At 32.8% G+C, this 12,389-nt stretch overlaps 1 protein-coding gene across 1 annotated transcript; it reads right to left on the bottom strand.

Moving 5' to 3' along the window:
- Positions 1 to 6,816: 6,816 nt before the first annotated feature.
- Positions 6,817 to 9,992, bottom strand: LOC143074135 (uncharacterized). The gene is made up of 5 exons (XM_076249682.1): positions 9,785 to 9,992; positions 9,490 to 9,575; positions 8,817 to 8,908; positions 7,778 to 7,887; positions 6,817 to 7,128 (listed from the first exon to the last, which is right to left on the bottom strand). Exons 1-5 carry the CDS (start codon positions 9,869 to 9,871, stop codon positions 6,817 to 6,819), a joined length of 687 nt encoding a protein of 228 aa, XP_076105797.1. The 5' UTR covers positions 9,872 to 9,992.
- Between the last annotated feature and the right edge of the window lie 2,397 nt (positions 9,993 to 12,389).

Raw genomic sequence — 12,389 nt, 5'->3', positions numbered from 1 at the left:
AGTATAATACGACGTAGGTAAAGATGTTTCTTTATAAAATGTTATCATTTCTAATTTGATAAAAACACATATTGTGGTCGAAAAACTAAAAAAATGTTTGCAATTCGCCCTTTTTGAAGTTAAATGGCCACTTTCATTTGGCCTTATTAACATTTTTTTAGTCGAGCGTCACTGATTAGTCTTTTGTAGACGAAATACCCGTTTGTCGTAAATGTAAAATTTCAATCCTGGTATTCATGATGAGTTTATTTACCACATTTACAAATACTATATACAAATGTATTATCGTTCTATAAAATATACCAACCGAGCTATATACTAGTTGTTGGCGCTTTTAATCTTGGTGTTATTAAACATTTGCAGTATTGAAAATAATTTGTAAAAATGCAACAATATTACTTTTCTTAGAAGAGGATTTACGTATTCAGCTTCGTTTTTAGAGTAAATGGCAATATATATATTTTTTTTTAACAAATACATGACAGGGTGCTGACTGACCTAAAGTGGGGGGTTTCTCCAGTCATGCAGTGATTCCCTATATAGTATAGAATCAATAAAAAAAAATCCCACGACAGGGGGACCGGGCCCGCCCCTCCCCACAACTGGATCCGCCTATACCAACCGAGCTTTACACTCGCGGTTGGTGCTGACTGACCTAAAGTATGGGGGGGGGGGTGTCTCTCAAGTCAGTGATTCGATCCCTATATAGTATATAATCAATAAAAAGGAATCCCACGAAAGGGGGAACCGGGCCCGCCCCCTCCTTCCAACTGGATCCGCCTATATCAACCGAGCGATACGCTAATTGTTGGCGCTTTAATTTTGGTTGTTCTTTAACATTTGCAGCTATTGAGAATAAGTAAAAGAGACTACAACTCGACAACAAGCAAACAATAGCCGAATGCATCCAATGGGTCTTCAACGCGGCTAGAATTCCACGCAAAATACGGAAATAATAGAAAATGTTGTATAATTGCCGATCCGACACATGTATTGTTACTATCCATTCACTCGTCGAATCAATCGAAAAAATCGACGTACGACCTTCGACAATAAACCAAACATGCGAAATGTATACACGTAATAATTTATAAAATGTCCCGATGTGACAAAATGTGAAACAATAGCCTAGAGTATGTAAAAACAAGAAAAAAACAAAAAAACCATTTTGACAGAAAGCAACCATCGCATCCCTGAAAAATAACTTTCAATTCAGAGACTCAAATTTATTACGGTTTTAGAAATCTTAGAATTAAAGGTAATAAAGCTGAAGAGAAATGTTTAAGCAAACTGAGCACTAGGAGGTTTTGATTTTTTATAAGTATCAACTGCAATTTCAAGATTATTGCGTGACCTCACTTTCATCGAAGTGTATATTAATTTATCGCCTACAGATTCGTCCGTCTTCCCGTTTGTCTGTTCGTCAAGCTATAGATTGTTTTTTTTTTGGCCGTACCGTTTTTGAGTTGCAACTGAAACATTTTAAGTCAAATATCCTCAAAATGCAAGGTAGTTGGATACATTTTATTATAAAATGCAGAGAGAGATCATTGTTTGTCCTGCTTCCTCCTCCGACATTTTTTTAACTATAGTTTTAATATTTCAGAGGTTGCCTGAACACACAATTGAGATGTTCATGCATGTATTCCTAGGCATTTTGATTTTTGTCAAATATTCTTAAATGCCAGGAAGTTGAACATCAACAACTATGTATATTACAAGCATCTAGAGCTACTCCTACAATTTTTTAAGCAACGACCTTGATATCTTGTAGGATGCAGAGGCATGTCAAGGGAATGCAGTGGCAGGTGGCCTGCTCCCCCTTTTTGAGTTGTTTTTGTTGTTGATTATAAAGAGAAGCACTTAAACATGACGGCACAAGCCTCCTTTTCGGCAGTCACTGAGCCCCACTTATGAAAAGTTCTAGTTCCGCAACTGGGATCTTTATTATTACGCATAATAGTGATGTGCAAGTCCATATTTGGTCTTAAATGCATGATTTGTTTTATTAGCTGTTTGTGGCTTTGAACTAGCTGTCAGTTAACTGCTAGTACTCTCAGATCTGTTCCTATAGTGTCCTTTTGTTGGTGGGATGTACAAGCACCCAGCCAAGTCCACTTGTAGTTTTGTCATCTGATGAGTTAAGCCTTTTTCAACCGATTTTGATAATTCGTTCTTATGTTGTACTGTTATACTATTGTCCCATGTTAGGGTGAGGGTTGGGATCTCGCTAACAGGTTTAACCCCGCCACATAATATAAGAATGTGCCTGTCCCAAGTCTTGAGCCTGCAATTTAGTGGTTGTCGTTTGTTTATATGTTACATCTTTGTGTTTCGTTAATTTTTTTAAAATAAATAAGGCCGTTAGTTTTCTCTTTTGAATTGGTTTACATTGTCATTTCGGGGCCTTTTATAGTTGACTATGCGGTATTGGACTATCTCATTGTTGAAGGCCGTAGGGTAACCTATAACTGTTACTTTGTGTGTCATTTTGGTTTCTTGTGGAGAGTTGTCTCGTTGGCATTCATACCACATCTTCTTTTATATATATAAAGGATTTTTGTTTTTAAAATAGACATTCATGATACATATAAATAAAAAAAAATAGGCACAAAAGAAATGCAGATCTGATCTGTGCAAATGATGAGTAATTACTGATAGCGTTAAATTAGAATTTGAATGTTATGGTCTCACATCATGGTTTTAAAGAATAAGGGACCAAAAACTGTCCAAAAAAAAAAACGAAACAACGTTTTTCTTGTTTCCGGACAATAACTTTTGTAAAAATGTATTGATATCTATAAAATTATACTACAAATATTTACACAACGGAGGGATGTGTTGGTTTGATTATGTTGATATAGCTCAAACCGTTCAGGATAAAAGTGCAAACAAGAATGTGAACACAATACACGGATGCCAAACTCGCATTGGCATTGTCTATTTTCAGTAGATCGTGAAATTGGGGCCAAAACTCTAATTTGGCATTAAAATTAGAAGTGATATTATAGGGAAAATTTGTACTTAGTTTCGAGTTGATTGGACTTCAACTTCATAAAAAACTACCTTGACCAAAAATTTAACCTATAAAAGCGGGACAGACGGACGACGAACTGACGAACGGACGTACAAGGCAGAAAACATAATGCCCCTCTGCTATCGTTGATGAAGAATACAAATGGGTATTTTTTAATGATTTTCGAAAATAAATCAGTTTACTAGTAATAATATCTATAATTAAAAGCACAAGGTTAATAAGATCCAGAGGCCCCCTTCACCCTTTTTGTGGGAACAAAAATGTGTGATTAAATAGGGAATCACTGAATCATGACTGGAGCGCTCCCTTTTGGGTCAGTCGACAGGCCCCTCCTTATGAAAAATTATGCATGGATCCGCCACTGCGGTTTCTTTCCACAATAGAAAGGTTGGGTCGATTTAGGGGTTAGGGGTTTATTGCTTAAAATTGCTTTAATAATAGAAACCAAATATAAGACTTTTTGAATACTTTGTAGAAATAAGATAGTTATTTAACAAAGAAACAAAACCCCTTTACTTCTCCTAAATCATTCCAGCCGAAAATGTCAGTTAAGTTGTATACATATAGATACTCGCGTTACGGATATATTTGCATTCACCAATCAATACACACTATTCATATTATTTCATAACTGTTTCCAATTTTCACTGAAGTTATATAAATATATATATATATATATATAAACGAGTCTAAATTGAAAACTACGTTCAAACCTATGATTGCGTTGGATAAAAACCGCAATTTTTATACGTGTGCATGTCAAACAAATTTCGTTGTAGAAGGGTCTAAAAACAGCACAAACAACATTTTCCAAAAGACCAACAAAGTGAAAAAGTATATATATATATATATATGTTCGTGTTTCTAAATTCATGTCTTAAATGTGTAAAGATGTTTAGTAACTTTTTATCACAGTAGTATTGTCAGTTATTGAACCGTCTAAAATATATTATAAGTTTCACCTTTTAAATGATTTAAATACATCAGTGTATTTAAAATTAAAGATGATTCTTCCTCTGAACCCCCCTCCCCCTTTTCTTTCTTTTATATGTTGTATCGAAAAGAAAGGATCTGATTCAGAACTGACATTTATTTTTATCTCTGATCATGTTACATTGAATGCAGCTGTGTACTTAGTTGCATGGGGTTGGTATAAATGACATGTTAATTTGAAGTTATGCAGTTACTGATAAGTGTCCTTGTCAGTTTCACTGGATAGTTTAAGAGTGTTCAGACTGGAGCGTTTTCAATGTGCACAACTTGGTTTTTTTTAAATATAAAATTTAAATAGCATGGTCAACATATAGCCTGCTACAATAAAGATGCAAAATTATAAAAGAGAATGTTTAAAATTTAGAGGGGAGGAAATTTGGTTGAGTTTATAGGGAATCACTGAAGCACTGACCAGAGCGGACCCCTCTCTTAGGAAGTCAGTATGCCCCCACTTATAACATTTCTGGATCCGCTAGTTAAATTCACTTTTCTCATACTATATATTTTTCTTATCATGTAACTTTAAAAGCATTATTCCTAAAGGGGGGGGGGGGGCTATAGGGATAGCTTGAATCGGTCTTTCAAGCTTCATCAATACATGAAAAGTGTGGAAAATTTAAAACGGTCAAGGATATTTCTAATTAAGTGCCTGATGCTAGTATTTATTGTGTTGCGGTTAAAACCACGTTTGAAATGTGTCAGATGTTTTCGGCATTTTTTGTAAATTTGCACCCATTTGACATCAAAAATAGACTGTAGGAATTCGATCAGCTTTGTTTTAAGAGGGAATGGCAATGTAGCGCAAATCAGATCATTATATAGATGTAGGCCTCCATTTGGGTATATAAGTATTTGGCAATATACATGGACATATATGCATGAAATGATGCATTTATTTGAAAATTATATCCATATAAAAGCTAATATATATTTAAAATTTCAAAATATATCATTAGTATAATCCATTTGAAAATATCTTATTTACACCGTATTTACTTTAAGTTTAATATAACCAATAAACTTTTAAGAATAAACCCAATTTACATATATTTTTAAAGTTGATTAAATCTAAAATTTATTGTCTTTTAAATTGCAGTAAACCTATTTAAATGAGAAATTTGAATTAGGGAAAATTTAAGTAAATTTAATAAAATTACAAATTTAAAGCAGAACAAATGTCTTTATTTTTCTGATTTAAACCATTTACTGTGAATTAAATTTAAAGTTTACAAATGCAATAATTAAAATAAACTTATTATATACTAAATTAAATATTGTTAAATTTTCGTAAATTTGAAAAATATTCATATGTAATTGCCAGTAAATTTAATATTTAATATCAATTTATTACCCGTAATAAACTGTTCTAAGTAACTTCTTTCTTCCTTTTTGGTTTGTTTGTTTGTTTGTTCGTTTGGTTGTTTTTTTTTTCGATTGTTATAAGCGTTAAAAAGGGGAAGGGGTGTGTGCAAATATGTTGATAATTTGATGATTTACAAATCTACAAGATTCACAATTAACAAGAGTGTTTGTATTTTTATAAAGATGGTTAAGTGAGACTTAGGCCATAACCTCTTGCACAAATTTGCTGTACCATATGGCTGTAAAAGTTTCAAGCTTCAGGTGTATCTTGACTTGCTATACGCCTTTATGACATTTATCGTTTTTTGTTCAGGAATGAGGTAAAAAAAGAAAAAAAAGAAGAGTTGCATTTTGCGTCACATATTGTAAACGTTAAAAAACGTTAAAAAAGACACCGACACTTTGACTCAGCAAAAGGTAATTCGATCAATTAGTAATCAGAAGACTCTGGACTATGAATCTTAGAAAAGACTGCACTGAGAACATTTTCACATCAAACAATTAGAATCACGAAATTGCAACGATAAACACCAAAATCGAGCAGCACACCTATATCAAAGTCCCGATACTCAAGAAGTACATTTTGCAATATAAAACTCTGAAATTATATTTTTCTTATTTACACAAGAAGCCCCGGAACAAGCTATTTACAAGTATAAATAATAAAGTAAATACATTTTATGTGGTCATATTCTTTATTATACACATTCAAATAGCTACATGTTTGAAGAAGTGTTACATATTTGGCATCACATTCTGATCAAACCTTATTTTGATAAATATAAATTTAAACAAACTGAAAACGTATTCATTATATTTCTATATTCATTTTTTACATTAGATTTATGATTTCTTTTTTTTCGAGAAGTCAGCGTATTGATGACATGTACATATATGTTCATTATTCGCCATACCCTGTTCCTCGTGAGAAGGGGCAACCAAGATAAGCAAATCTATTTATAAAAAACCATAAAAATAAATGTAATGAATTTTGTGAATTGATTAATAGATTTAGTGGAAAAAAATAATAAGACAAAACAAATGAATAACACATCATAATCAATGACATACACATGCTACATTTCATTTAAAAATACACATGTACATTATTGAAAAAATAGATCCAAGCGAACAAAATTTTACAAAAAATAAACAATTGTGTACAAAAGTGAAAATATGTTTGTGTGCAGCGCGTGTGTGTCAATCCGCCGCTTCCCTATCCCACCAAGCATATCAAATGGTTTTACGTTAAGGGAGAATGACCCGTGGTTCTTTTCATGTTTAGCTGAAACTCAATGAAACGAGACGGCAACATAAGTTCAAATTAATTCGTCGTAATAAGTTAAACAAGACTATGTATGCATGCCAAAATGTTTATTAGTACATGTATCTGAAATGACTGATGGTCAAAACTCCATATCACCTTAGCCAAACATCCACTCCAGTCCCTTGGGCTTTTTGGGACACGGTCTATCTGAAGGCTCCCCGACTGTTCTTTTGGATTTTAATCTCTTCCCCTGAGCATTTAACATACGATCGTATTTTCTATCCAAACGCTGTATCAGCTGTTTAAACTCTGTCGATACCCACGACAGAGGACGTGTAACGAAGATAGAATCGTCCTCAGAATCGGAATCTTCTGAGGACATGGTTTCAATCTCCAATGCTTTCATGAACCTTTCCTCCTCCTTTTCAATTTTTCTTTCTTTTAGGGTTCTTCTTCGGTTGATAAGTTTCTGAAAAACGACATATGTACAGTATACCTTAAATGTTAAACTCAGAAGATGGTGAAATAAAAATTTAAGTAAATACCACTTGATGTATAATTTGGATTATTTCCCTTGCATTACTATCAACAAACGAAATTGAAATCGCTATAAATAACGAATAATTAAGTATTGGTACCTTGTACAGTTGTTTTCGTATATAGCATAGGCGTATCATCGGGGTCACTTAACTCGGATTTAAAAAAAACAGTGTGATTTTAGGGTAAAATGGGTCCCCCTCTTTTACAGATTTTAAACAAGGCGCTCTCCTTTTATTTAGAAAAATCCGGACCCGTCTCTGAGTAAGCGATTTGTTAAAATGGTAATTTTCTCATTTACAAAAAAGTATTGAAGTATGAAAACCATGAATTAACCATTATAATATACGGAAATGATAAATGAACCTTCAAATCTCTTCATCAAACTGCCTACAACAAATTGATTACGTTTAATTCATTTGAACTCATCAAAAGCATCAACCATCTCCTTAGTGTTATATAAGTTTCAATGTGTCTTTAATCAATCTTTATTGAAATTCCTATCTTAAGAATAATTATCGCCGATGTTTATTCCTAATCCAGATGACTAAAACTGTCTCAAGTGTTAATTCAGTACATACCCTGTGTTTTCGGCCATAGAGAACCATTTTTCTATTATGTTCTTCCTTTTTCCCTGTTAACTCCATTATCTCCTTCTGTTTAACAGAATTGAAATACGTTTCAATCCCACCTGCAGAAAAAAAGAACTATGTGAAAATATCAAACCTAAAATTAATACTTCACTGCCAAAGCCTAAATGAAATAATAAATAAAAAACAGAATAACGCCTCGAACACCAGTACAGTTTGAATTAAAGGTCCATACATGTTACGCATTGATAAACAAACTGAGGAGGGTTGGGATCCCGCCAATATTTCAGGAGCCAGTGATTCATTGGTTTTCGTTTGTGTATATGTTACATATTTGTTTTTCGTTCATTTTCTGTACGTAAATTAGGCTGTTAGTTTTCTCGTTTGAATTGTTATACATTGTCATTTCGAGGCCTTTTATAGCTGATTATGCGGTATGGGCTTTGCTCATTATTGAAGTCCGTACGGTAACCTATAGTTGTTAATATCTGTGTAATTTTGGTCTCTAGTGGAAAGTTGTCTCATTTGCATTACCACATCTTCTTTTTTATACAAAAAGTTAAAAGTTGAGGGATTTTAGAGCATGCGTATTCTGTTGCCATAGTTAACATGGTTAAGCGTCCTTAAGTTCAAAGGACACAAACCGAAACTATACCGACTACGTCGGAAAAAAAGCGATGTAGTAATGACAATTAATCACTAAGGGGTAAAGAAAGACATCGGATACTGTCGTATATTTACGGCCATTTGATATTCATGGAGGAATTTGGGGATGATCGAATCATTCTTTTCACTTTTTACTAAGCGCGTTTATTTGATATTGTTTTTGTTGTTTTGTTTGTTTTGGTGTTTGGTTGGATTTTTTTTTTTGGGGGGGGTGTCGTTTGAAAAAAGTAATTCCCAATCCACCATACAATCATAAGTTTAAGAAAACAAGTGATAAAACGCATTGGATAGGTAACTTTGATCGTCTGTAACGACTGTTACCAAATATTATAAGTATAGGTGCTGCAGCTATAGATGTACTTACACCTGATCACGCCCTCTTCAACAGTTTGATGCTGACCCTTCACATAGATCAAAATCGCCTCTGTCATTGCTTTATTTTCTTCCGAATTGCATCTATGAATATAAGAATATGTTCATCATCAGTTTCCTTATTTTGAAATTAAACTCATATAGTTCGTTTATTGATACTTTAAACATACTTGTAACAGAAAGAAAAATGTGGACTAGCCTTCCTTGTCCTTTATATTAAAAAAAAAAGAATTATCACTATACATGTAGGTGCATTTACGTTGCATACAGGGGACACTTAATTTACAGGCGGGCTATACAGTTCATAAAAGGCAGAAACGTTTTGATTTGATAACAAACTATTTAAAATAAATAAATAAATAAAAAAAATAACATCCATCCGTACATTGCTATACTTTTGTTTGATTTGGCAACATACAGCGACTCCTTGGACGCAATAGAACGACCATAATCCACACCATTGAATGAGAAATCGGATGGTATATGATTGCTTTAATTTTTAATAAATATGCCGCGTTAAGTCTAAGCCATCAATTTCTCTGTTTTCTATAAGGAGTGTGCTCTTCCGTCCCACTGCCCAAGCAAGTTCTTAAAAGGTCTTCAGATGTTAAAGTCATCTCGGACTAGGTATTCGATTGCTGTTTTAAGATACATGTTATACTCACTTTAGTACTGTACCGGCTGCAGTTTTTGTGGTCCACTTTAACCCATTTGCTCTCTTATTATGTTTAAATCCGTCACGTACAGATTGCTGTAAAAAGTTTAAAGTAAACATTATTATATTTCGAATGATGAGTAATGTATTAAAAAAACCAAATGAAAACAAGTATGTTAATTGATTACACAGTATCATCATGACTGTATGCATACATGTATATTGATAACTAAATATTTGATTGGTTAAGGCTACTAGTTTATTCCAAGTGACGTTAAATAAAACAACAGTAAGAAATGAAATACCTTTATATATGCAGGCACGTGAATCTCATTTTTACTTTTATTCAGCTGCTTTCCATTTTCTGGTCTTTTTTCCAAAGTTTTTAACATGGAAAGGCATTCTCCAACAAGAGCATTTTGTTTGACAAACTGTTCTTGGAGAAATGTCCTTTGATTGTCAAATAACTTCTCAAGTGTCTGAAAATACAAATATGTTGATATATTTAAACTATCATTGGTATTATTAATAATTCACCAATCGTGTGTCAATTTATAGTATTGCACCGTGGATTAGACTTGAACATAAATATGATGATTGAAAGTTATTGAAAAAAAGAATAGCATGAGATCTTAAAAATAACCATGTACATAACCCTATTGCCTACAAAACTTAAGTATAAATTGCGTGTTTTTAGTTTGTTTGAAATACTGTCAATTTTGATTTCGTACTAGAAGAGATAATTCATATGACAATATGCACTTCGCTTTATTTCAGACAGGGCAAAAAAACTGTGGCTGTGCAGTTAATGTATAATTCTTATTTTTTTTTAAATTATCAATTAAATGTGCGACATAACCTTGTTAAATATAATATATGAAGGGGTTATATTTAAAATTGAACGTGTTATGCTTTCAAATAAAAGAAATAGATTTTCTCCAGCTTAGTTTCCTTTTAGCGAAAGACCTTTATATATATATATATATATATATATATTGGCGTTTATACTAGCACTTAAGATAATACATTTTTTAATCTTCAGGTTGTACGTACCCAACACCTTGACTAATATAAATATTAATTTGGCTCGTTTAATTTTCATAAAATTTTGACAAAATATTTACTTTGACCCTTTGACAAAAAATTTAAAAAAAAATCAAAAATTTGAATCAACCACTTTATAAGAAAAATTTCATTGGTTATAAAGCAGTTTGACTAAGAAGCCTAATATTTCCTTAACAGTACAAAGTGATTAAAACGTTTAACTGAATTTCGGAGTTATCTCCCTGTAGTATTAGGTACAACCTTAACCAAAGCATTCATTCAAGGAACCGTAAAAGCTGTCACATCAATCAAAATGAAATATCATTAAACTGATAAAAGTATCCTTATCAAATCTAAAATGGAAATGACCACGCCACAAGATGATAAAATTATAATATCGCCTCATTCATGCCTATCAATTCCCAATCGTCATTATATATCGTGGAAGTATGTCAATTTATTACTTCAATTAGTTACACACATATGTTCATAAGTTATAAAGTGAAGTACCTTAATACACGAGCTGGATATACGTGTAGTGTTTTCTTGTTGCACTCTACCCAGTAAAGGGGTACTGGTTTGTCGGGTATACGACCGAGGAGTATCTTGTGGCCCTCCACAAGCACCTGACGAAACTGTGACTGGGCTATTTGCTATAAATGGACTCTGAGTCTCAAAATGTGGCCTCCATATCTGTGCTGGACTTGGGCTTCTTCCTTGCTCAGGGACTTCGGAAGTCTGTGATGACTCAAGGAACAAATGCATGCTGCTGTCCCCAATATCTGGATCCTCATCAGAAGACATCAAAGAGTTGAAAGTTGACATTTTGAGGTATGTGCAAATCTTAGAATTCGGAGTTGTGTTTAGAGAGTAAATTTTTTATATAAATGAATATGTGTATAGATTCTGATCTTTATAGCCAACTTGCAATTGTTACAACTGCATGCCACATGACCAGAAACAGATTTATCCTATGCAATTTACAGTGATCTTCGATGACATCAAAATTCTTCATCTCTATGTGTATAAGGGATCAAAGCTTCCGTGTGTGACATATTAACAAAAGCACTCCTCCTTTTAGTTAGTCATACAATAGTTAGTGAATGGGACGGAGAAAATAATTATTTGCAACAATTGTGATAATGGTTCAGAAAGGAACTTCAAAATTAACATTGTGCTACTCATTTACAGATCAAAGTATTTGTATACATTGCATGAACAATATTGTTTAATTACCAGTTCAAGAAATCTTTCAATATTATCATGTATAGATATTTGATGGTTAAAAAAGAGACTGATTTATTATGATACATGTTTTTATCATTCATATACTACATTTGATAATTGATGATTATTTTCCTTTTTCTATCTTTCAGTAAATTAAGGTCGCATATTCAAAAGTGCGTAATCATCTCCCTTTATTCATTTGATTATATTATGTACAATAATCAAGTCAATAAAAATTGTAACAGATGTTAAAAAAAATAATAAACTTTTAAGGAACCGAGTTTTTTACTAAAAAATATTCTGGTCAAGCAGATGTAAAAGAAAAAATGATTTTTTTTTATTGATAGCGTAAAGGGGAAAAAGTGGGGGGTCTGACTCAGACAAAACTTTTGAAAAACATCTCCCCTCCCTTTGAAGTAAAATGGTTGCTCCCTAAACACAAGTGTTACAAAGTTTACCATTACGAAATTAAAGGGATCGTTAACTTCATTTTGTTTTTATTGTATACACTAGAACACATCCGCGATATCACAGGTCCGTGACTGAATAAAAGTATATAACTATGTGCAAGCCTTATTTTCGCCTGAATTTTTAGTATTGGTATTGTAATCTGAAAAAGTCATGCTGATTATAATATGC

This window comes from Mytilus galloprovincialis, chromosome 5 (assembly GCF_965363235.1).
Source record: "Mytilus galloprovincialis chromosome 5, xbMytGall1.hap1.1, whole genome shotgun sequence".
In the NCBI taxonomy this organism is placed as follows: Eukaryota; Metazoa; Mollusca; class Bivalvia; order Mytilida; family Mytilidae; genus Mytilus; species Mytilus galloprovincialis.
The sequence above is the reverse complement of the archived record's forward strand: the minus strand, read 5'-3'. Positions and strand labels throughout refer to the sequence as shown.

Coding starts and splice junctions, on each gene's coding strand:
- LOC143074135 (XM_076249682.1), bottom strand. CDS start 9,871: ATGTTAAAAACTTTGGAAAAAAGACCAGAAAATGGAAAGCAGCTGAAT. Junction 9,576..9,784: donor ACGTGCCTGCATATATAAAG/GTATTTCATTTC, acceptor AACTTTTTACAG/CAATCTGTACGTGACGGATT. Junction 7,888..8,816: donor TGAAGAGGGCGTGATCAGGT/GTAAGTACATCT, acceptor TTTTTTCTGCAG/GTGGGATTGAAACGTATTTC.